This window comes from Macaca fascicularis, chromosome 6, assembly GCF_037993035.2.
Source record: "Macaca fascicularis isolate 582-1 chromosome 6, T2T-MFA8v1.1".
Lineage (NCBI taxonomy): Eukaryota > Metazoa > Chordata > Mammalia > Primates > Cercopithecidae > Macaca > Macaca fascicularis.
This window is the reverse complement of record NC_088380.1, coordinates 119,822,949-119,847,986: the sequence shown is the minus strand read 5'-3', so window position 1 is coordinate 119,847,986 and position 25,038 is coordinate 119,822,949. Positions and strand designations below refer to the sequence as shown.

The 25,038-nt window shown below is 42.1% G+C and overlaps 1 protein-coding gene across 2 annotated transcripts in view; it reads left to right on the top strand.

The window, feature by feature from the left end:
- The window catches only part of MCC (MCC regulator of WNT signaling pathway), a 475,249-nt gene that overhangs the window by 190,666 nt on the left and 259,545 nt on the right, over positions 1–25,038 (top strand). Inside the window, exon 1 of one of the 2 annotated variants that reach the window (XM_005557531.5) lies at positions 11,548–12,155. The exons of the other annotated variant lie outside the window; for it this stretch is intronic. Coding sequence (XP_005557588.1) covers positions 12,099–12,155 — 57 coding nt within the window. The 5' untranslated portion in view covers positions 11,548–12,098. Of the gene's footprint in view, positions 1–11,547; positions 12,156–25,038 lie in introns of those variants that run through there. 2 annotated transcript variants of the gene reach the window in all.

Genomic DNA, 25,038 nt, shown 5'->3' with positions numbered 1-25,038 from the left:
ACATTATTCATAATAGTTAAAAAATGGAAACAACAAAAATACCTATCAATTGATGAATGGATAAACAAAATATGGTAAACCCATACAATGGAATATTATTTGGCAATAAAAAGGAATGAACCATTAATATATACACAACATGGATAAAACTTGAAGACAGGCTAAGTGAAAGAAGCCATATACAAAGAGCCGCATATTGTCTTACTCTATTTATATGGACTGTCCAGAATAGGTAAATCCAGAGACACAAAGTAGACTTGTGTTTGCCAGGGCTGGAGGAGGGATGCATACAGAGTGACTGCTAATGAGTATGAGTTTCATTTGGGGGTGATGAAAATGTTCTAAATAAGATAGTGGTGATGGCTGCACAACTCTGTGAACCACTAAATTATGTTAAAAGGTAAATTTTATGATATGTGAATTATCCATTAATAAAACATAAACTATAACTTGTAGAATGACATTATGGAAAACTGTACTTTGGAGAAAAATCGCTGGGCTGGAGTATGTGGAATGCTTTGGAGTCATATCATTAAGTTATAGGGACCGAAATGAAAGGTGACAAGGCCTGGGAAAGGTGCTGCTAAGCGGTAAAAGTGGAGGGCAAGTGGGGACGAAAGGGCTAAATGACTGGAAGAGAAGATGAAGGAGGGGAACTGAAAATGACTCCAAACTTATTAGACTGGAAACTATGATTCCATTTACACGAATTTGTAAGCTGCAATTAAAGTTATTTTTTGGTGGAAGGTGACAAATTCCGTTTTAAACAGTTTTATAGTGATGACAGGACTTAGCAAGAGTGTCTGGTAGTCACATAAAGAATATTAACTGGAACACAGGTAAGAGTGGCTGGAGATGCCAATTTAAGAGGATTTGCTTAGAACGGGAAGTTTGAGCTCATGTGATAATCATGCAAAACAACTGAGGATGGCTGGGAGAGGGAAGCTGACTTACCAAGGTAGGCAGGAGCCCATTCTTCATGCCTCAGCGTGTCCCTATAGGAAATCCCAACCACAGCAGTCCATCCATGGGCACTTCATGAACTCAAAGGCTAGGAAGGTGGCTTTCCCAGCCTGTGCCTCAGACCTTCCTTCACCCCCAACTTGATACAATACCAGGTTAACTGACTCCTTTATTATTAAGTATATGAGGCATCATATTATACGGATTTTTTTTTTTTGCCCCTTTTGGGTAGGTGCTGTAACATTCTAGCTAAGAGATAGTAATGGAATGATGCTGTTTTAGCCCAAACGGCTCCAGAAATAACAATGGCAGGCATTTGGAATTCATTTAATTTAAGCATGTTCGCCAAATTTTACTAGATCTATCTTTATGCATCTATTTAAAATACTTTTTTTTGTTTTCCTCTCCAGGAAATTGACCATATGCAGGTACTCTTGGGAGGACTTAAAACTTTTTTTTTTTTAACTTGGATTTCCAAATCTCTAACCTCCGCTGATTAATTTTCTTTTCCATAGAAAATGTGATATAGTTTAAAGAAATTTGGAGAACAAATGAGTAAAAATTTCTGAAAGATACTCTGAATATTGACAATGACACAGACACTAAGTTTTAGGCTCGAAAATATCTAATCAGACAGTGCAGGGGGTTTTGATGCATCACATGATGCTTGCATAAAGTAGTAAATCTCACATCATTATCAAATCCCCACTGACAATGTCATAGATGTTGATACCAAATGATTGTGGGTTATTAGGATGCCTAGGCCGGGTGTGAAGCAGTCTGTAAATGTAACTAATGAGACAGACAAACACCACAGGGGTGCTTTCTTCGCTTGAGTTATATTTGCAGTTGGAGAAGGTTGGGTTTTTGTTTGTTTTTCTGTATGTGAGATGTAATCTGGAAATAGTCTTCAAGTACTTCTTTTCTTAGCCAGTTTTAAACATAGACTAACCAAATTATCTACTGCATCCCAACTATTTTTTAGCAGTAAGTCACTGGGTCTAAAGCAGTGTAGCTGACTTCATGAACAATAAGGTGAAGACCTGGCCATGATGGGACTGACTTCAGTGAGCAGTTTCAGCAGGGGTCAACCATGCTAACAGCCCAGATTCTCTAATCCTTGCAGAGGTGCTTCTGCTAACTTGACTGAAGGGATATAGTAAAGGAAGAAAAGCTTAGAAGTAGAAGTAGAGACTTTGGTTCAAGATCTCATTCTCATAGTTTACTAATAGGCTTTGGGCAACATACTTCCCAAAAGTTACCTCCAGGCCGGCGTGGTGGCTTGAGCCTGTAAACCTAGCACTTTGGGAGGCTGAGGCGGGTGGATCACCTGAGGTCAGGAGTTTGAGACCAGCCTGGCCAACATGGTGAAACGCCGTCTCTACTAAAAATACAAATAAATTAGCTGGGCATGGTGGCTGGCACCTATAATCCCAGCTTCTTGGGAGGCTGAGGCAGGGGAATCACTTGAACCTGGGAGGCAGAAGTTGCAGTGAGCCGAGGTCACACCATTGCCTAGGCGACAGAGTGAGACTCTGTCTCAAAAAAACAAAAAGTTATCTCCATATGCTCTCTCAATGTTTTCACTTCCTACACACCATTCAATCCACACTCATCTAATTTCTATCACCACCTTTTAATGACATTGATTCTCCCAAGGTCCCTAGTAATCTCCAAAGCGAGATGACACTTCTTCATTGTCAGTTTTCTTAAACTCTCAGCAGCATCCCACACAGGTTACCACTGTCCTTCTCTTTTTTTTGTTTTTGTTTTTGTTTTTGAGATGGAGTCTCACTCTGTCGCCCAGGCTGGAGTGCAGTGGCACCACCTCGGCTCACTGCAAGCTCCACCTCCGTAAATGGGTTTACGCCATTCTCCTGCCTCAGCCTCCCGAATAGCTGGGACTACAGGTGCCCGCCACCACACCTGGCTAATTTTTTGTATTTTTTAGTAGAGACGGGGTTTCACCATGTTAGCCAGGATGGTCTCGATCTCCTGACCTCATGATCTGCCTGCCTTGGCCTCCCAAAGTGCTGGGGTTACAGGCATGAGCCACTGCACCCAGCCAACAACTGTCCTTCTTAAAACATGACACAGTTTTCAGTTTTTCTGTTCTTCTCTGGCTGTTCTTTCTTGATCTTTCTTATGATTCTATTCGCAGAAATTTGTAAGCTGCAATTAAAGTTGGTTTTGGTGTAAGGTAATTCCTATCCAACCTGAAAGTATTAAGGATCTCAAGGATAAGTCCTGGGACTGCATTATGTTTTACTCACTGTCTCCCTTGGTGACCTCATATGTTCTCATGACTTTCAACATCAACTATAATCTATATGCCAATAAGTTCCAAATCATCATCGTATGCTGGAGTCTCTCATGAATCCAAGATGCATATATGCAACTGCTATTGATATCCCCCTAGATGTCAAATAGGAATCTCAGATTTAACACATCCAACATGGAACACTTGATTTCCTCTGCCAAACCTGGTCCTTCCTCACATCAAGCCAAAAACTGGTAGTCATCCTTGATTCCTATCTTTCTCTCATTACCTGTATCCAATCATTCACTGAATCCTGGTCCATTTTACCTAAAAAATACATCTCAAGTCCATTTCTTACCATCTCCATTGATTTCACTGAGTTCTAAGCCACAAACATCCTCTTATCTGGACCACTGCAATAGCCTTTAACAGGTTTCCTTGCCTTACTTTTATGGTACTTCAACCCCGTTTTTACACAGAAGGAATAATTGTCTTGCTTTAACTTGTTGATTTTGAAGATTTGTATACATACAATTGGACAAAGAGTAGCACGAATTCCCACATACCTATCACTGAGCTATAACAGTTATCAATTCATCATTACAGTTTGTTTCATCAATAACCCCATCTATCTTCCCACCTCCTCCAGTACTTTGACGTGAATCCCAGACATCATGTCATTTTACCCCAAATATTTTAATATATCTCTAAAATACAGGGATTCTTTTTATTTAAATGTAACCCCAAGACCATTAACACATCTAAAAAAGTAATAATTTCTTAACATTATGAAATATCCAAAAAGTATATTTCTGAATACTGTATAAATATGTAATTTTCACAATTCATAATTTTTATAGTGACTTTGTTTGAATCAAGATCTCAATAAAGTCCACATATTGCCATTGGTCAATATGTCTTTCAGTCTCTTTCAATATGCAGAGTTTTTCTTTTGGTGATTTCTCACTTGCTCATTTGCCTTTTTCCCTTTGCATTTTATTTGATGAAGAAACCACATTGTTTTGTCTAGTAGAGTTATATAGGGGTTTTTTTGTGGTTAATGTAACATTTCTTCGTGTAAAAACTGCTAAGGTGGCTCTGTAGGTGATAATGTTTTCTTACATCGGAAATCATGTGTCTGGTTGTATGTCCTTTTGTAATGTTAGTAACCATTATGCTAAACACTTAAATCTATTAATTCATTAAGGATTGCAAAATAGGGATATTCTCTCAATTCTTAATTTCTTAGCAGCGATACTTGTATGAGGGAGGAACTGTCCTTGGTTTTTACTTTTTAGGTTACCTAGTGGTAAAACTTGTGAAGACATAGATTTACCTTTTAAAAATGTAAACTGGATCATGTCTTTGCCCTGTAGAAAGTCTTCCTGTGGCATCTTCATGCACACAGTGAAATGTGTAGTCTGTACATATCCTGCATAATTTGGCTCTGACATGATCTTTTTCATCATGTTCCATCACTACTAGTAAACTATTAGAATGAGCTTAAATTTCAATTAAATAAAAACTTGAGGTTTATTCAAATGTATTGAAAAGGTCAAGCCCTTTGCTCCCCTAGGCTTTTTGCCCTTACTGTTCCCTCTGACTGTCCAACCTTCCCTCACTTTTTGCCTAGTTGGCTCCTTCTTTACCTACATGCTGAAATGTCTTTTCTGCAGAGGCCTTCTCTGACCTTTTCACTTAAGGGGCCTGCTCTCCCCTATCATAGCTCCTGTTTAATTCCTTTGTAGCATCCAACACAAACTATAACTATCTTTTTTTCTTTTCTTTTCTTTGAGATGGAGTTTCGCTCCTGTTGTCCTATAACTATCTTTTTTTCTTTTCTTTTCTTTGAGATGGTGTTTTGCTCTTGTTGGCCAGGCTGGGGTGCAATGGCGTGATCTCAGCTCGCCACAACCTCTGCCTCCCATGTTTAAGTGATTCTCCTGCCTCAGCCTCCCAAGTAGCTGGGATTACAGGCATGTGCCACCACACCTGGTTAATTTTGTATTTTTAGTAGAGATGGGGTTTCTCCATGTTGGTCAGGCTGGTCTTGAACTCCTGACCTCAGGTGATCCACCCGCTGTGGCCCCCCAAAGTACTGGGATTGCAGGCATGAGCCACCGTGCCCGGCCTGTAACTATCTTTTAAAATGTATTTATTAATCATTTCCCATCAAGAGTGCTAGCTCTGTGAAAGCAGGGATCTTTTCCATCCCATACACCACTGAATCCCAGGGCACATGCAGGACAATATCTAACACACAGTGGGTGCTTTACTTTTTCTGAATGAACACCACAAACTTGGTGAACCTACATATCCTCATCCATATGAATGGGATGCAGGGATGAGCTAGGTAACAACAGAATTCCTTGCAGGATGTCCATGTTTTTCTCTGAGGACATAGAGATGAGGATACGGATCATCCATGGCAATGCTTCCTGAGTTCTTCATGTTGTAGTTCCTTGAGCAAATGATGTCTGTTGCGGGGCAGGCCATTGAGGCTGGTGAGAGGCTCCCAACCCAGGACCTAAGAGAGGAGCTGGTCTGGTAATTGATCAGAAGACCACAGAAGTTTGGAAAGGGAGAGCATTTCTGGAGTCACAGGGGTGGGAGAGTGGGGTGAGCTTATAGATTTAGGGCAGGAAATTCTTGGAGTATATACTTTGAAGACTCCCTAATTTTTATGATCCTCAAGGACTCAAAGGACTGGGACTTCCTGAATCTTCATAGGGTTCTGAAATCTCCCTATGCCCTCAAAATTCACTCTCTTCAGGAAATCCCACCAATTTAAGAATTCTTTCAAAGCATTCTCCTTTTGTACATTTCAAAAACTTTGTACATTTCAAAGTTACAATGTAAACACTTTGGGCATGGTTGAGAAGATTATTCATGTGTGTGTGAATTAGTTTAACCAGACTGCTTTCAACCTAAAATCTGAGGTATCAGCATTTTGTTTAGCTTGAGAGAGTCAATGGAGAAGGGGACAATTTTAGAGTTTGGGTACTCTTGTGGGCTGGAGGACAGGCTTCCTCAGCACAGTGGACTGCTGGGGTAGGCAAGGATGGCTGGGGCACTCCAGGGGTAGAAACAGTGGACCAGGCCAACTAGTCCCAAGGTTTTCGGTTTCCCTAGTGCTAGAGGTTCAGAGTTTTTAATCAAGATTGCTTCAATTAACCTGATGTTTATCACCAGTAGAGGTTACAGACCAGACCCAGAATCTATTCTTTCTGCCATGTAGAGATTCACTGAAGTCAGCAGCCATACACAGAGAGGCCAGACTGCCCCAACAGCAGAAAGGTGCTGCCAGTGTGCCCACAGCATGGTATTGGTGCACAGCCTCATCCAGTCATGCCCAGGGCAGCTTCCACTTACCCAAAAATGTTCCCAGGACTACTCCTGCCTCTGTTCATCCCAGGGACCAGATGAGAAGAGACTGGGCTTTATAGAAGACAAGGCCTCAGGAAGGAGAGGAACCCAAGCACCAGGCTATTGCCTGATTGCAAAGCAGGTTTTCCTTCTCCCAGACCTTCTCCCTCATCCTGATAAATTCCCCTGCCACCTCCTGCCCACACCTCTCCATAGGAGCTTAATCCCTGCTGAAGCAGGAGGACTTGGAGAAGCTTTCTTGGAGCGTTCATATTAAGGCAGCCACAGTATAACAGGATTTGTAGGCATGTAGATTTATATACTTGGTAAACCCTGGCAAGCTCTAATTGTGAAACCTTTTTCTTATAGCCTGAAACCTACTTGGGGCTTTATTCTTTGGTGTGTTGAGATGACACAATGAGTTGGTCCTTACGTTTCTAACATTCTTATAATATTGACCCAGTTGCATTCTTGTTCAAAGTAATATCTTAGCTTTCTTGATAGCAGAGATCCAAGACAATGAGGTTAAAAAAAAAAAAAAAAGTAAGACATTTAAATTACCACCAAAAAAATCATTTCATGGAATTTTAGATTATAAGAAAACCAATCTAGACTCCCCCTCAATGCAAGAAGCCCTACTCTTTTTTTTTTTTTTTTTTTTTAAGATGGAGTCTCACTCTGTCACCCAGACTGGAGTGCAGTGGTACAATCTCGGCTCACTGCAACCTCTGCCTCTTGGATTCAAGCGATTCTCCTGCCTCAGCCTCCTGAGTAGTGGGGATTACAGGTGTGCGCCACCACGCCCAGCTAATTTTTGTCTTTTTAGTAGAGATGGGGGTTTCACCATGTTGGTCAGGCTGGTCTCGAACTCCTGACCTCGTGATCCACCTGCCTCGGCCTCCCAAAGTGCTGGGATTACAGGCATGAGCCACTGTACCTGGCCTGGAAGCCCTACTCTTTACATGCAATGGGGTTCAGCATGTCTCACATATACTTGAACAATTTCAGGAGTGGAGATCACAACTACTTATTTCCTTGCATTGACAGACATTTCTCTGTCTTACTTTCCTTGAGTCAGAATCTGATTACAAATTATCATTAGTCTTCGTTTCCCCTTCACAACTGCAAAGAGGAAGTTAGTTTACTTGTCAAATAAGTGTTATCAGTTATTATATCTCTGAATTCTTGTCTTCCCTACTGTATACATTCTCCAGTTCTCCCAAACGTTTCTGTTCTCCTAGGAAGAAGTATCAGCATCCCCTCCTCTCCAAGCCTACTACTCCAAAGCTAATCTCATAGTTTTTGTCCTTCCCCACACCACCCCCCAGGCTTTTCTCCCTTTTTAGGAACTTTGCTCCATCTCCTGGTTTCCCTTAGCTCCAGCCTACGAATACACCCATTCTACTCTCTATTCAACATTGCTTATCTACTTCAAAAGATAGTCTCATCTCCCAATTTCCTGTCATCATCAGATTTATGGAAAGAATCATGCATGGTCACTACCCCCAGTTTCTCCTCACTCCCTATGGTAATTTATCTGCCTTCTTTCTCCTCAGCTTTATAGAAATCTATCTTTGAAAGACAGTAATGTCTTTGAAATGACCTTGTCAGTCAGTAGGCTTCTCTACCCTCTGTAATATATAATATTGATGCTGCTCCTCCTTGACATCTTCCTTAGACTCCCAGATGCAGAGGTCTCCTGGTTATCTTCCCATTTCCCTAACTGACCTTCTCTATCATTTCCTCTTTTATTGTCTGGCCTCCATAAAAACAAAATAAAACAACCTTCCTTAAGATAGTATCCTTAGACCACTTTTCTTCTCACTGCCCTCTCTTCCTAGGCAAATTTACCTGATTTCACGGTTTTGTTTATTATTCTAACAGAGATAACCTCGAACCTCCATCTCCAGCGCAACCCTGACTTATCTCTATAGTTCCATTTCAAGCTCCTGCTGAACATCTCCACTTGAATATCCAGATGCCACCTCAAACTCATGATACCACAAACCTAATTTCCTCCCAAAGCTATTTATTCTCTGGAATTCCTCATTTTGTTGAGGACATTACCTTAACCCCAATCAGCCAAGTTCTAGATCTATAAGTCATTTTTAAGTTCTCCTCTTTTCTCCATAATTTCCATCTACTTTCTTTCCACAGAGTCTCTTACATCTGCCCCCTCCTGTCTATTTCCATTGTCCCCTCTTTTTTTTTTTTTTTTTGAGACGGAGTCACTCTGTCACCCAGGCTGGAGTGCAGTGGTGCGATCTTGACTCACTGCAACCTGTGCCTCCCGATTCAAGTGATTCTCGTGCCTCAGCCTCCTGAGTAGCTGGGACTACATGGTGCGCACCACCATGCCCAGCTAAGTTTAGTACTATTATTATTATTATTTTTTTTGAGATGGTGTCTCACTCTGTTGCCCAGGCTGGAGTGCAGTGGTGCAGTCTCGGCTCACTGTAACATCTGCCTCCCAGGTTCAAGCGATTCTCCTCCTCAGCCTCCTGAGTAGCCGGGATTACAGGTACTTGCTACCACACCCAGCTAATTTTTTGTATTTTTAGTAGAGATGGGATGTCACCATGTTGGCCAGCCTGGTCTCAAACTCTTGACCTCATGATCCTGGTAGAGACAGGGTTTCACCATGTTGGCCAGGCTGGTCTTGAATTCCTGACCTCCACCCACCTCAGCCTCCCAAAGTGCTGGGATTACAGGTGTGAGCCACCACGCCTGGCCGTCCCTTCTTAATTCAGGCCCTTTCGACCTCTTGCTGAACTGCCTTGATAGTACAATTGGCATGTTCATTTCCCACTTTCAGCCTACCACATCTGCTGCTACCAGATTGTGGTGGAGTTGAATCTTATGTGAAGTATAAGTATTGAAGTATTCAAGTCATTGTTTATGAAGAAAATCTCATACAATCAACATTACCCTTGAAAATGCCTTATATTGTCTATAAAGTAGAATCTACAGACACTGCTTCTCAGTAAGTTCAACACTGCTAATTTTTCCTCCACTTTTGGAACAGATTACTTTTCTTTTGGGTGAACACCAGATGAAGTCATCTGCTTGGTTTTAGGGGTGGTGTCGTATGAAAAATATGTATCTTTAAACACCAGAATCACATTCAACACTAGCCTATCTGAGTTCATATTAGTTACTCATGAGTGTGATTCAAATCTACTGGAGTATCTAAAAGCACAGCTCTGATCTCCATTATTTCTGTGCTAAAAAACCTTTAGTGGCTCTCCATTGCCTATTGAGAAGGCCCATTTCTTTAACATGGCACTTAAAACTGTTCACTATCTGACATCAGCCCCCCTTTCTCACCCAGCTTATGCTCCAGAATGGAATGCTTGTGATCCCCCATGCCCACTCTGCACATTCCAGTCTCCATCCATACTTTCTCTCACAATGGCCTGGAATGCTTTCCCCTTACTTCTCATCTATGCTGGGCTTAGCCATTCTTCACAGGTCAGCTCACATGCTGCCTCTTCTAAGATTCCTTCACAGAGTCTTCTCTCCAGACCCTGTCCAGACAAAATCATGTTTCCCTCCTCTGAACTGCAGTCACTCCTCATTTGTACTGTGTTTATGGCAAGTATCATTTTCTATCTAGAACTGTCATTTCTGCTCATGTTTTACAAGACTATAAACACCTTCAGGGCAGGGGCACTGCTTGAGTCTTCTTCATAGTTATGTATACACCACCATTTTCAGCTTCAGGCATACAGTTTTCAACAGATTTCAATGAAAAGATAAATTAAATAATGTAGCTTCCCATCTCCTCCCCCATGCAGAATGTGCTCTAGTTTGGCAGTGCCCAAGAACTTGGGACCCAGTACTCTAGAAAGAGCAGCAAACGCTTCCTAATCCCAGCAGCTCCTCCATCAGGCAATGAATGAACTCAACAAGAATGGGGATGGGTAAAACGTTATATGCAAATAGTTGCACTCTGCCCCTTCTTAAAGAGCAAAATAAACATGAGTTTTAAAAAAGACCATGGACCTTAACAATACAATGGCTTTTTCACAGAAAGCTTCAGGAAATGCCAAGTTCTGTTATTGGGGATGGAGACATTTTGTCCCCATTGTGTAGAAAGAGACTGATGAGGTTTCTTAAGCAATCTCGCAGACCTACTGTTTTGAAGCATCAGAACATTTTTCTGTGCATCTCAAATTCAGTGGAACTTTAACTTTGTGGAGAGAAAAATCCTAGTTCCCCTTTCCCCCCATCTCATCTCTCTCCCAATAGACACAGGATGTTTTACCTCTGGAACTCAAAGTTGAAGGGGAGCTCAGATCCCAGGGGTTGACTGGGTGTAACAGCCCCTTGAATTTTTTCTGAATCATACTTCACACTCCATAAATACAAATCTACCTGCGCTCAAACGAGCAGGAAGATTTTTAAGGAAGGTCTGGGGGTTGGGGAGCCTATCTGACATCTTTCAAGGGATGGGGCCTCTATCTTCATTACGAACATGCAGAGAAATGTACTCTGCCCCAGTGACAGACAGAGGGAGTTTGACAGTGAATTTACACCCGTAATGTTGACTTTAGACTGATCAGGGAAAATGACTATCCTGCACCCTTGTAAAATCTTAATGTTCCGTGAGAAGTGCACTGCGTTGTCTGATGTACAGTGTTTAGGTTTGTCTTGACCTTATTAAATCATGGAAAGCGGCTCCTATGAGGGAAGTTTTTTTTTTTTTTTTTTTTTTTTTTAATTTCCTGCACGATTATTCAGGTGGCTTTTCCTGTTTCTTTTCCCCCTCCTGGACTCGGGTCCTTAATTACTATTGCAGAGAACTGGAAGGATGCCTGCTCTCCCAGCACGGTCTCCTCTCCTCGGCCTCCAGGCTCCTCGCCCCCACCCTTTTCTCCCTCTAGCCCCGCCTCCTCCGCGCACCCCGTGGCCAGCAGCTAGACAGCTGTGTTCAATCAGAAACCACTTACAACTCCAGTCGATTCAAAGGGGAAACTTCAGCGTGAAGTGCAGCTCCGCTGCGGCTCCCTCCAGCTTTCTTTCCTTCTCTGGAATCCGAGGCGCGGATCTTCCTCGCCCCACCGCCCTAGTTTTTTCGGGAGCTCGCCGGTGCCCTCTAGGGTGTCGGCTCGTGCTGGGAGGTGCCCTCAATCCTGGTAATGGGGGACGGCGAGGCACCGTAGGAGTGGCGAGGCGGCGCCCAGGGTGGCACTGCCCCGGAACGGGGCGCTGGGTGCGCGCGGGCGGGCGGGTCCCTGCGCGGGCTCCGCCGCTGCCGCAGCTGCGAGCGCGCCACGCCACTGAGCCTCCTGCAGCAATGGCTCGTCCGTGAAACGCGAGCCACGGCTGCTCCTTTTAAGAGTGCCTGCATCCTTCGTTTGCGCTTCGCAACTGTCCTGGGTGAAAATGGCTGTCTAGAGTAAAATGTGGCAGAAGGGACCAAGCAGTGGATATTGAACCTGTGAAGTCCAACTCTTAAGCTCCGAGACCTGGGGTACCGAGAGGTACCAGCTCTGAAAAGTGCATCATGAATTCTGGAGTTGCCATGAAATATGGAAACGACTCCTCGGCCGAGCTGAGTGAGGTAAGAAACAGCTGAGGTCGGGAGCTAGGATTTCTCGGGCGTTTGCTTTTCCACAGATCCCTCTCCCCTCGACCTCCCCACAGCCCGACACCCTATCCCCCTGTGCTCCCAGTCTGGAGGCAGCGCAATTGAAGATTAATAGATTTTCTGGATCTTGTTTTAACTTGTAGTGCTACTCAGGAAATGACCTGAACTGGCTTGATATTTCAGTCTGAGATGAGTGGCTTAAAAAAGAAACAACCTCTCACCAAGCCGCGAGGCGTTTTACTCACGACAGTCTGCATCCCCTGTTCCTTCCCACCCACTTCCACTAATTTATATACACCATTTTATTTCCCTGATCGGTAAAATACACGGACATTCCAGATGAGTTTAAGCCGACAGTAACTAATTTGGTGGGGGTGGTGGTACTGAGGAGGACGCATTGGATTATTTCATCTCCCCTTTGGCTTTCACGTGCGATGCGTTTGGCTAAGTTCAGGCAAGGTGGTCTCTTCCCTAGTCTGAGATGAATGACCCGGCCCTGGGGAGGGGTCTGGAGAGGAAGCACTTCAAAGCCGCTTTAGAACTTTATTTCCTGCCCGGGTCTGGACTCCTAAGTCTTTGAGGCAAGCGCATTTACAATTCCTGGGCTCCCACTGTAACCTATCCACTTGAGTGTTTGAGACCAGCTTTGAAATTAAAGCCACATCAAACACTATGCAAATATGTGAGCGGTAAGATGCCCAAAGCCATCTTTTTTCATGACTTTAGGGATGCCTCGGGCATATCCCCCAAAGCTTTGAAAACCTGAAAAGTGGTGATGAGAAGCCGGTAGAACTGGGTGCTCAAAAGAAGAGGAAGTCTGTGTGCTCAGTGTCTACAGCTAGAGGCTTGGTGTCTGTGGGTTTCCCTCTTGATACCATCACTGAGCCATTCATGGGGGCAAAAGTAGCATAAGTAGTCCGTGTTTCTTGAGTATGGCTGAAGAGAGGAAAGAGGAAGAAAAGGAAAACAGTGTAAAAGCAGCCGGAAGGCAGATAATGGTAATGTCAGATTACCAATGGTGAAGGGCAAAGTGAAGGGATGGAGCCCTTGGTGGGTGTGTGTGAGGGAACACCTGGTGATGGGAAGGGGGGATTAAATGGGGTTGGGGGAAACCTAGGAGGTCTGCCGTCGGGCTGGTGAGTGCTGTTGGGCCCTGCCTGGTGCTCTTAAGTGTCCTGCTGCTGTGCTGTTCCTGCTCCGGTTCGAAATAGCATTTTGAGGTGCTGGCTGAATGAAGTAGAGCATTTCCTAATCCTAGGCTGTTGCCCCTGTGATGTAGAAGACTCAAGAAATGCTGAGAGTGAGAACTTAAAAATGGGAGGTGAGGGAGGAGGCATGAGTATTTAAGTGACTTTTGCCAATTTTATATTTAGACATAGGTCTCAAATCTGAACTAGAACCCCTGCTCCATCACTAACCCTGTTTCAGGAGAAGAATTTGGTGATCTAAGGTCGTTGAAAACCCCAAAACTGACGGCATTTCTTTTGCAGAGACTTTGCCAGGCCCTTCACAATGTTTCTATGCGGCAGAGTGGTGTCCAGTAACCTTTGTTTAAATGAATCATAGACTTAGGAGGAGTGAAGGAAGAGATGTGGATTGACTTTAGTCCTATCGGCGCATCCTTGAGCACATTGGGTGAGCAGAGAATATGACCCTCAGGTGCCACATAAAATTATCCATTTTTTGCCTAGTTGTATCCACTCCTTAAGTAATCCCTATAAAGCTTGTAGGCAAATGAAAGAATTGAGAGTGCTTTATGGTCCCTGCATTGGCTGGAAAAATATTTGAGCAGTTTATGACACAGTATTGTTCCTAAGGAAATAAGTTCCTTCCTCAACTATATCCTTTACCAGATGTTCTTTTCTTGTCATCGGTGTCTGCTCATTCATTTTTTGCTTTCTTTCGAGCCAGTTTTAGGTTCCATGATTTAGTTGTACCTCTTTCCAATCAATGTTAGTTATCCTGCAAGTTGAATGGTAGTTATTTTTACTTTTTGCACGTATTTTTTTTAATTTTTTTTTTTTTTTTTGGAGACAGAGTCTCACTCAATCTCGGCTCACTGCAACCTCTGCCTCCCGGGTTCAAGTGATTCTCATACCTCAGTCTCCCAAGTAGCCGGGATTACTGGCATGTGCCACCACCCCAGCTTATTTTTTTATATTTTTAGTAGAGATGAGGTTTCACTATGTTGGCCAGGCTGGTCTCTAACTCCTGGCCTAAAGGGATCCGCCCACCTCGACTTGTAGGTATTTTAAATTAGAATATGTGTAAAGATAATTTGTAAGGCAAGAGGGAGTGTGTGGTTCATACCTTGTGGACCCTAAATCTCAGTTCAATTTAACATGGGCAATAACTTTAGTGTTTACTGTTTTTCTAATATCCACAGAGCAGTATCCATAGATTCACATACAATTCGTTTGTATTTCTCACATTAAATCTTTGGTGAAGAGTTTCTTTTCCCTGTCATTTTTCTCTTAAACACCAGTTTTCGCTTAATGTCTTGTAGGGCAAGGTTGCCATTCACTTTTGATAGTTGAGTCCTTCCCTTCACCTGGAAGCAGAACTAATAAAACCTCTCAGGGTCCCTTTAGTGCCATCTCTCTGATTGCCCAGGAGCCTCAATGCTGTCTGGAGGTCACTGTGGGGTCAGATTCAGCCTGATGTTCACTGGGCATTTCAGGAGCAGGAAGAACTCTGAAAAGACCTGCCATTATCCTGGGTATCATAAACAAAATGCCTCTCATTGGTGTTGACTTGTGGGCTTACTCCTTCTGTAAGGGTCCCCTAGACACAGGAGTCATTGACTCTCTGACAGTAATGTTGACACTGATTCTCTAACATCCTGAACTAGAGAGTGAGTTTAATCAATTTCTGGTTGTAGTCTGCTGATCTTGTTAGTGAGCGCAGCAAGCTTTGGTCAACCACTGAGGTGTTGGCCTCTGCGCCTAGTACTCCAGGAATGCTTGGATACTAGGAGGGATTTGGGTGTGAGGGCTACACAATTAGGAGACCTAGGGAGGGGTGTTGGGCCTGAGGTGTTTTGCATGTGTGAGTACTTCAAGATGGAAAACAGGAAATTCATGAGTGTGTTCCTTTTGTGTCTTTCGTTTGAACAATAGTCATTTAAGATCCTGAGTTGATTACAGCAGATAGTAAAATTGCCTCCATGAACATTCAAACATATTTTTATGTATTTATTGAACATAAATGACTTATGTCAAGTCTGAACTTTTTTTGAAAGCAAAGGAATTCACAGCAGTAACAACAGAAATACAAAAGGAAAATGTAGACGGATAAACTAGTGATTTGTTCTTTTTTCTTGGCTATAGCTGTTCCTGTCATAAATATTTGAAGGATTTTTTTTTTTTAATTGAGATTAAGGAAGGACTTCAACATCAGGCAAATCAAAAGCACTGCAAAAATTAACTGTTTGACATTCAGCCTCCCTCCCCCATGGTCAAGAAGCTGAAGGGCCACACTTTAAGCAGCATTAAATTCTCCCAAAATCTGTCAAGGGACAGCTCTTGCATATTATTCTTTGTGGTCATGAGTTTTAGGTCAGCAGTTAGCTCTATTGGTCTTGGTAAAATTTGTGTGGCTAGTATGTAGTTTACTCTTGTTAAATAATCCCAGGTACCTGGAAAGAAGATATCTTAAGGTTTAGCAATATTAGGGTAAAACTTGACTTTACTCATTCTTGCAGAGTAGTTATCTGCTTGATCTGGTTGTCTGGTAGACAGTTGCCTATTTATGTACACAAATAAAAATTTATTTTTTAAAAATTTGTCCCTTGGCAATCATAATCTCTGGAGATGAAAACATAGTCTTACTCAAAGAATTTGTACAAAGCAATCAACTTAAACTCTTTGCCTTTTAAACATTATTTAAACAATGGACAGACAAAATTCTGCATCACCATTTACTTGAAAACATTGGATGCCCCTGGAAATCGTATTTCCCTTACTTTCTTCTTAGATCCTCATTCATAGCATTTTGTGTCACATCATTCCACTTCTGAATTAGGCGGTAGAGGCAACTCTCCATGCTTTTACCATTTGCGTGTTGAGTAACTCCTGAAATGCCACCTCTTCATTGATGCTTTAATTAGAAGTAGAATTATATAGAAGAAAGTTGTTCTCTACCTATATTATCTTGTGTAACTATCTCCAGATGCTCTAATTAGAAGTAGAATTATATAGAAGAAAGTTGTTCTCTACCTAGATTATCTTGTGTAACTATCTCCAAGTGGCCATCTCACAGCTGTGCTATCCTTCCTCATCAAATTAATTATAAAATATCAGCATTGGACGGGGCCTGAAAGATCACCTAGTATTCACACACCCCTTTTTTCCTCTTTATACTCCTCTGTCTTTAGAAAATCACACTTCATTGTAATGAGCTGTTGAATATCTGTCTTAGCCATAGCCCTATAAGCATAAGAAGAGCAGGGTCAAGACCTGGTGCAGAATCCAACAAACTGCTCCAAAATTTAGAGGCTGAAAATAACCATCTTATTTACTCATGGATTTGCAGTTTGGGCAGAGTTCGGGGGGAAGACTTGTGTCAGTGACTAGAGCAAAAGGATTTACTTCCAAGATGGCTTAATCATATGAATGGCAAACTAATGTTGCCTGTGAACTGGGAGATCAGCTCAGTTTTCTTCAACATGGGCATCCCTATGTGGCTTGGGCTTCCTCTCAGCATGGCAGCTGGGTTCCAAGAAAGAGGACGTTAAGCTGCCTGTTCTCTTAAAATATGGAACTGAAATGAGCACAGGATCATTTCTGTGTGTTCTGTTGGTTAAAACAGCTGTTCTCCCAACCAGATTAAGGTTAAAGAAGTAAGTGGAAAACACCTCTCCAACAGGGGTGTCACAAAGAATTTGCAACCAATTTTAACCCACCCCAGAAGCCACAAAATGACAGAGCCTTGTCTAAAACCCTGATTTCTTTCCTTTTTTCTTTCTTTCTTTTTTTTTTTTTTTGAGATGGAGCCTCGCTCTGTTGCCCAGGCTGGAGTGCAGTGGCTCTATCTTGGCTCACTGCAACCTCTGCCTCCCACGTTCAAGCAGTTCTCCTGCCTCAGCCTCCTGAGTAGCTGGGATTACAGGCATGTGCCACCACTCCTGGCTAATTTTTGTATTTTTAGTAGAGACAGTTTCACCATGTTGGTCAGGTTGGTCTCGAACCCTTGACTTTGTGATCCACCTGCCTCAGCCTCCCAAAGTGCTGGGATTACAGGCGTGAGCCACCGAACCCGACCTTAAAACTGTGATTGCTTAATTCCCAATGTCTGGCAATGGTTTTTAGTTTTTGGTTTTGTTTTGCTTTATAGCTATTCATTTTGTGGTTTGTAATAACTCTGAATCACATTTTCTAAGCACTTCCCAGATATTGACATGCTTGTCAAAAACTCTGAGGTACCTTCTGTTATGCCCGTGTTACAGGTTAGAAATTACGGCATAAGAAGGGGGAAAAGCATATCGAAACTACACAGACTGTAAAAGGTGGAGTCAAGATTTGTGCCCAGGTAGTCTTTCTCCAGAGCTCCACCATGTGCACATTAATTACTTTCATTAGCTTCTGTTACTGCCCTCAGTTTTTGATCACATGTTCCAAGGAGGGAGTATTCTATTTAATAAGCCTGTTTAACCTGATTTGTATTGTAATCCCTATGCAATACCCAGATAAGTGTTTTTGATAAAAATGAAATGGATATGATTAGAGTAAAGGGATATAGTCACTGCCATAGCCTCCAAGTGGTGGAGGAAATCAAAGCATTGACTTTCCAGAGCCCTAAAAGCAGATTCGTTGATAAGGAATAGTTGTGATCTGCATTCAGTGGGGATTGGGAGGAAGGTTTCTATTTGTTTTCACTGCAAGGAAGGTGGAATATTACAACCTGAGACCCACTACCTGTGTATTCAGAGGCATCTCAGAGATTGATGTTACAATATTTGAGGTGCCAGAAAGAGAAGAATAAAGCTTTAAATATCTTAAGAATTAGGGCTTTCCCACCCCTGCAGGCAGGGCTTTAGGTTCCTTGAATAGTTGGCCAAATCACTGTGGGGCTGCAGAGTGCCGAGTCTTGGGGAGAAAGCCAAGGGGACCCAGTGAAGTTAGTGGCCATGGCTGCATGGCAAGGCAGCGGCTGACAGCCAGGTCTTGAAGAAGCACATGCTGAACATGACATTGAGGTCCTGAGTCAAATGCGGTGGATAAGGTGAAGTAGATCAAGCCACAGAGATGTGGCTGGAACCAGGTGGAAGACAAACAAGAAAAAGGAGGACATGTGCTATGAACAGAGAAGTTACTCAAAGACCAGGTAGGTGATCAGAACTGGGATGGCCATAGACCTGGAAGCAGGGAGAGAACCTTGTTTCTGAGGAAGTGCTTTGACCAATTGGGAAGCTTTTAAGTCCCAAGACTTCTTATTTTAGGGAAGCACCTTAGGGGTAGTTGCTCCCAATTGGAGATGCCAGAACCCTGAGTGAGTGGGCACACCTATCTAGAGTAGGGAATGTCATGGTGTTAGGAAATAAAGTCAAGTGTGCAGTTATAATAGCTGCCTAGCTGATTTACCCAACGCAAGTCATGAGGAAGGCTTTCTCCCAGGTGGGGCTGCAGTTGGAAGATCAAACCTGCATCTACAGCAAAATTAAGAAGCTGTTGATGGACTGGGTGTGGTGGCTCATGCCTGTAATCCCAGCACTTTGGGAGGCTGAGGCAGGTGGATCACGAGGTCAGGAGTTCAAGACCAGCCTGGCCAAGATAGTGAAACTCCATCTCTACTAAAAATACAAAAGTTAGCTGGGCATGGTGGCAGGCACCTATAATCCCAGCTACGCGGGAGGCTGAGCAGAGAACCGCTTGAACCCGGGAGGCGGAGGTTGCAGTGAGCCGAGATCGTACCACTGCACTCCAGCCTGGGCGACAGAGCGAGACTCTGTCTCAAAAAAAACAAAAAACAAAAAAAACAAAAAAACTTGTTGATGAGGATTTCAAAGTTAGTTTTTGACTTACAGAATCAAATTACAGAAAACAAAAATTATATTTTAAGCCATCTCTATATTCTGAGAGAGGGGTTTGTGTTGGCAATGTTATAAAATCAGACAAGCCAAAGAAGATAAGAATTGATAGATATTAGTTAGGACTTGGATTATTTACATTGGTGAGGGGATGTCATAGCAGAGATAAATTGTATGTAATTATTTTTTTGAACCCTCTTGCCTCCCCAATATATCTACCCGGATTTCCAACAGTGGTATCTTTCACTCTTGGGGGTGAAAAAAAGAAAAAAGCAAGTACTGTGGATTACACAGATAAACAGAAGTTCAATTTATAGAGTAAATATTTACTGGAACTACAGAGATACCCTGTCTTTCTCGTGAATGTCCTTTTTCTCTTGTTGACTAGAAACAGCCAAAATCAGTAACGAGAAGAAAGAGGAAACCTTTTCAAAGGTTTTCATTGCCACAGGAGTGAATAAGGTTGTAAAGCACTTTACATGTGTGGATCTTTCAAGATACTTCTTAAATTCGGCAAAGACCTTAAACCTTGAGAAAGTCTTTTAGTGAAAAAAATCCATAATTAGCAGCTATTAATTCCAATTGCCATACAAAAAACCATATGTTGTGTTTGTTAACTTCGTAAATAAACAATAAAAAAAGCCCATTGAATTGGGAAATTTGTGTGGTGAAGGCTACTTGATGTTTTGGTTGGCGGAATATTTTGAGCAGATCCCTTGTCATGAGATTTGATCAGTACCTGGAATGTGCATAGGACATATGGGGCCAGAGTTGGAAATGCATCTTAAACCAAAGTCTGTAGTGTGTGATTATTTGAGAACAGAAAGTTTCATGAAACCTCAGTGTGTGTGCGCATGTCAGTTAACTTCACCTGGGGTTGTGAGAAATACTGAAGCAGTTGTTAAAGGAAGAATGCCAACTAGGGAAAAGATTGCCTTGCAATTAGAAAAGGAATGGAGGCCTCTGATTGGTTGCTTGGTGAGAGTGGGAGTAATTCCTTGCTCCTGTTTTCCTATGGGTTGTGTGAACTTGTCCATAGAACACACAGCACTCTTAGACTCTCCTTGCTCTTCTCCTAGCGGCCCCCAGTGTCTCCATCTTAGTTGTTCCTTCCCTTATCTGTGTTCAGAATACTTACAAGTTGGCCTCCTTGGGGAGACCATGAGATCTTTGAAGGCAGAGACAGAATAAAGTTGATCACTATATTGCCAGCATCTAGTCAATATGTGGTAGATAGGACATCAACAGACTTTGAAGTTACTATTTGGACCAAATCCCAGTTGCCATTTTACTGTGACAGATGTATTGGATTAACTCCTTTTCTATTTTGGTTAAAGTACCCATTCAATGGAATTTAGTTTGGTCATTTTGACTATAATTTATTGGCTTGTAACCGTTCACATATTCAGTCAACAAATATTGTGTGCCTTCTACATGTCAGATGCTATTGTAAGACTGGGGATACAGCAACAAACAAAACTGATGTAGTCCCTGTTCTATGCATCCTACACAGATATTACACACATGTTCAGTGGTGATATGTGCTGTAAAGAAAACACTCTCGGGCAATGAAGAGGGGAAGGATGCTGTTCGAGTGATCAGGGAAGACTTCACTGTGGGAGTCTGTGAAATGAGGGACACAGCCATGTGAAGATGGGGGACAATCATTTCAGGCAGAAAAGAAGAGTGAGGGCCAAGGTGCAGAGCGCAGGGCACTCTTGCTGTGTTTCAGGAGTAGCAAGGCAGCAATGACTGGGAGCGGAGTGAGCAGGGAAGAGGGGAAGGAGATGAGGTCTAAGAAAACAGTTCTGGCCAGATCATCTAGGGCTTCATAAGCCCTGGAAGAGTATCTGGATCTCCCTGGAGAGTATTGAACACAGGCCTGAATTTGTTTTGCTTTCTTCTTCTTTTCATATTTTGTTGGGGGGGGGTGGGGGAGGAGGTGGGGGGGGGTGGGGGAGGAGGTGGGTAGGGGGAGATGTAGGAAAGAGGAGGAATTAGCAAAGAAAAGGCCAGGAAAGTTGTGTTCCGAAAGCCAGTTAAAGAAGGTATTTTCAGAAGAGGGCAGAGTGATCCATCATCAGTGTCTCTCCTTTGGCTTCCCGCCTTTGAAGCCTGTGTATATTCCCAAACTTTCAAATTGTGTCATTTTCTGTAATCAGAAGTAATTATTATGTGCCATAAAAATACACTGTAATTATTTTTTTGACATCTTCAGAGTATGTGAATTCATTTTCCCCTAAAAAGGAATGGTTTTAAAAACGGAGTGGCATGGACACTGGCCAAGAATGATTTGAAAATTGCCTTCCCTTGATTGATGGTTCAGCATTGATGGATGCTGATGATGTAGAATATAGGTGGGTTTTGAATTAGGAAAACTGAAAACTACCTTCCACTGTCACTTGGACCCATTTCCTTCAACTATTTAGAATCAGACTTTATTTTTATGAACTTTAATATCAATTTATTGATTTATAACAAATATAGCTACAAGGAGACTGGAATGCTGACACTTACTTCCTATTGAAAAACTACTTGGCAGTCAGATTATGACCAGAAGATTGCCTGGCAAACATGGAATCAGACAAAGGAAGTGCTTCTATTGGGTGGTGCTATTAAGCATATATTTGACTTAAGCGATACCTTGTCCTAACCATTTGCATGACTGATAAAGAAACTGATGCCTGAAGAAAGCTTGCTAGTGGCAAAGGGGGAAATGTAGTACTGAGATTTTATTTTTCTAATTCCCAGGGATTTTTTTTTCTCTTCTACCTCAGCTTCTTCTGTTTCTATATCACAGGATATTTACATTAAGGTATGTGTTTCGGAATACTCTGTAATTATTTTAAAAGGAGAAAGTTTAATTCTTCAGTAAATCATATCTACATAATGACATTATTACAGATCACACTATCAAAATACAGTTGACCCTTAAACCTTGCTGGCATAGCAACGCCAACCTGCCCCCACTCCCCGCCCCCCACAGAAGAATTCTGTTTCGCAGACTGGAGTGCAGTAGTGCAGTCTGCAGCCTCTACCTGCTGGGCTCAAGTGATCCCCCCACCTCAGCCTCCCGAGTAGCTGGGACTTAAAGGCACATGCCAAGACATCCGGCTAATTTTTGTATCTTCTGTAGAGATGGGATTTCGCCGTGTCACCCAGGCTGTGCATAACTTTAGACTCCTCAAAAACATAACTGCTGATAGCCTACTGTTGACCAGAAGCCTTACTGATAACATAAGTCAATTTTAACACATTTAATATGATATATGTATTATATACTGTAGTCCTAAAGTAAGCTGAAGGAAAGAAAATGTTATTAAGAAAATCATAAGGAAGAGAAAAGATATTGATTATTCATGCAGTGGATCATCATAAAGGTCTTTATCCTCATCGTCTTCATATAGAGTAGGCTGAGGAGGAGGAAGAGGGAGGTTTGGTCTTGCTGTCCCAGGTGGCAGAAGCTAAGTTTACACATGTAAGTGGATCAAACATTTGCAGTTCAAACCAGTGTTGTTCAATAATCAACTGTAATTAGAAGAATTTATTTTTAACTGTGGTTTTGGGGTGTGTGGTAATTGTCTGCTCTCAACAAGGCTTTTATTGACAAGGATTGTTGGAGCCTAGCAGGTACAATACGCCATTCTTTTTTGTGGGGGGATAATGAGATGAGCTTACTCTTTGGCTGGTTTGCTAGCCGCTGTGTGTTGACAGGGCATGATTGGTCAAGCCTATCCTTTCTTTAAAATTTCTTAGCATCCTTGATAACACTTGTTCTTTTCCATTTCTTTTTTAAAAAATTTTCTATTTTTGATTGGAGCTGTCCTAATGGCTGTGAAGTGGTATCTCATTGTGGTTTTGATTTGCATTTCCCTAATGGTTAGTGATGCTGAACATGTCTTCACATGTTTATTGGTCATTTATGCATTTTCTTTGGAAAAAAATATCTGTTCAAGTCCTTTGCCTATTTTTAAATCTGGTTTGTTTTTTGTTGATGTTGAGTTACAGGGTTTCTTTGCATATTCTGGATTATCAATCCCTTAGTTGTCTTCTCCTTTGAAAATTTTTTATTTTCTCCATACTGGGGCTTTTGCATAGTACTCACACCTTGGTATTTCCAGGAGTGAAAGTGAGTATAAAATATGGCCCAACAGTGAACAGTCTCTCCACAGAAAATGGCTCTGCCAAAGCCCAGGAAGGCTTCTCCAGAGTGCCCAAGAATAAGCAGCATTCTGATGCTTTGTGGGGCCGGGGTACTTTTCACAGGCTGACACCCAGCAACTCTACTTGTGGCCTGACTAGCAATGTCAGGCAGGCACAGAGTTAAGAATTATGTCTGTGACATTTGAAGAGTTACAGTTTTCCACCAACATGTGATTTCACAGTCTTCAAAGAGGAGTTTTAAGAGAGGACTTTAGAAAGAGGGGCTTGTGGAAAGTAGCCAGGAAGTCAGGCTGGTCTGTTAGATTAGGTAACTTAGTTACTTTATTTCTTGGTTATGTGACTCTAATCGTGGTTAAACCAAAATCTAATTTATTTTCATGCTTGATTGGGAGCACTTTTGATGAAGTCTTTGAATAAGAGTACACGCCATACAGGACTGCTGTGGGAATGCAGTCGTTCAGAGGTTGTTGTGCCTGGGCTGATTATTAACAGGGTGTTAAGATTGAGGAGAGGGAAAAATGAGTGCATTGGACTCCAGGACAGGAAGAGTTTTTACTTCCAGCTTAGAACAGGTAGATTTAAAATCAAATTTGGTATCCTCTCTCTGTCTCTGTCTCTCTTTTGGCATAATCTGATGGAACCTGGGAGCAGAAGTCAGTATGCCTTTTGGTATTGATAGAGCGACTTCCAAAACTGTTTCTCATTTTTGGCATCTGAACTGCTTATGAAAATGCTGTCTGGACACACATGTAATTACTGCTGAAGAAAGTGTCTGATGCTGATAAAGATGCCTTCAAACCCTTTAATTCCCTGAGTGCCAAAGATGGAGCATCTTCTTTATTTGGCATTAAAACATCCCCAGCTAGTAGTGATGACATATTGGGGTCAGGATAATATGTTGTATGACTAGGAAAGGCCTCTGGTTTTTGGCACCTTCTCTGCTAACTTTGCTGGGTGAAGTCACTTCAGTTTCTTTGTCTGTAAAACTGTGTGTTTGTAAAGTTGTAGACTCTGAAATCATAGCCCTGCCACTTCCTAGCTAGGGGATGCAGGGAAGGTTGCTTTTCTGGGCTGCACATTCCCTGTCTAAAGTAGTGATAATAAAAGTATTTCCCCTAGATAAATGTTGTGAAGGTCAGTGATATAACCCATATAGTGATTATCACGTGCCTAGTAAATACATAGTAATGGCCAGTTCTTGCTGTTTAATTATTATTTTATTTTGCTACTATAGTGCCTACTTGCTGAAGATGCCAAGTAGAGAGGCACCTTATAAGCAGAAGCATTAGTAGCTGTATTTGTGAGCACTCAAATCATTTAAGAGAAATTCTTAAGTGTAGAGCAATATGTCATGAAAACAACACGCAGGAATGCTGAGAGTCTCACTGCCTGCTGTTGTTTTTTCTTTCTCGACCTTAATGCCAAAAGCTCATTGCCTGGGAAAATGTTTATCCAAATATTGTCAAGTCTTAGAATACTGGGTATTTTCTTTTTTGGATTCACAGAGCCAGAATGTTAATGAGCTAACAAGTAGCAATACTAATTCCTTTTAAATTTTTATCACTTTTATCCTAATTTTATCCCAGCTTTATTGTCTTCAGTGCCTCTTGTGCCCAATAACCTTTGGATGACCATCATAATTGAGGTCATGGGAGAGGGGCGGCA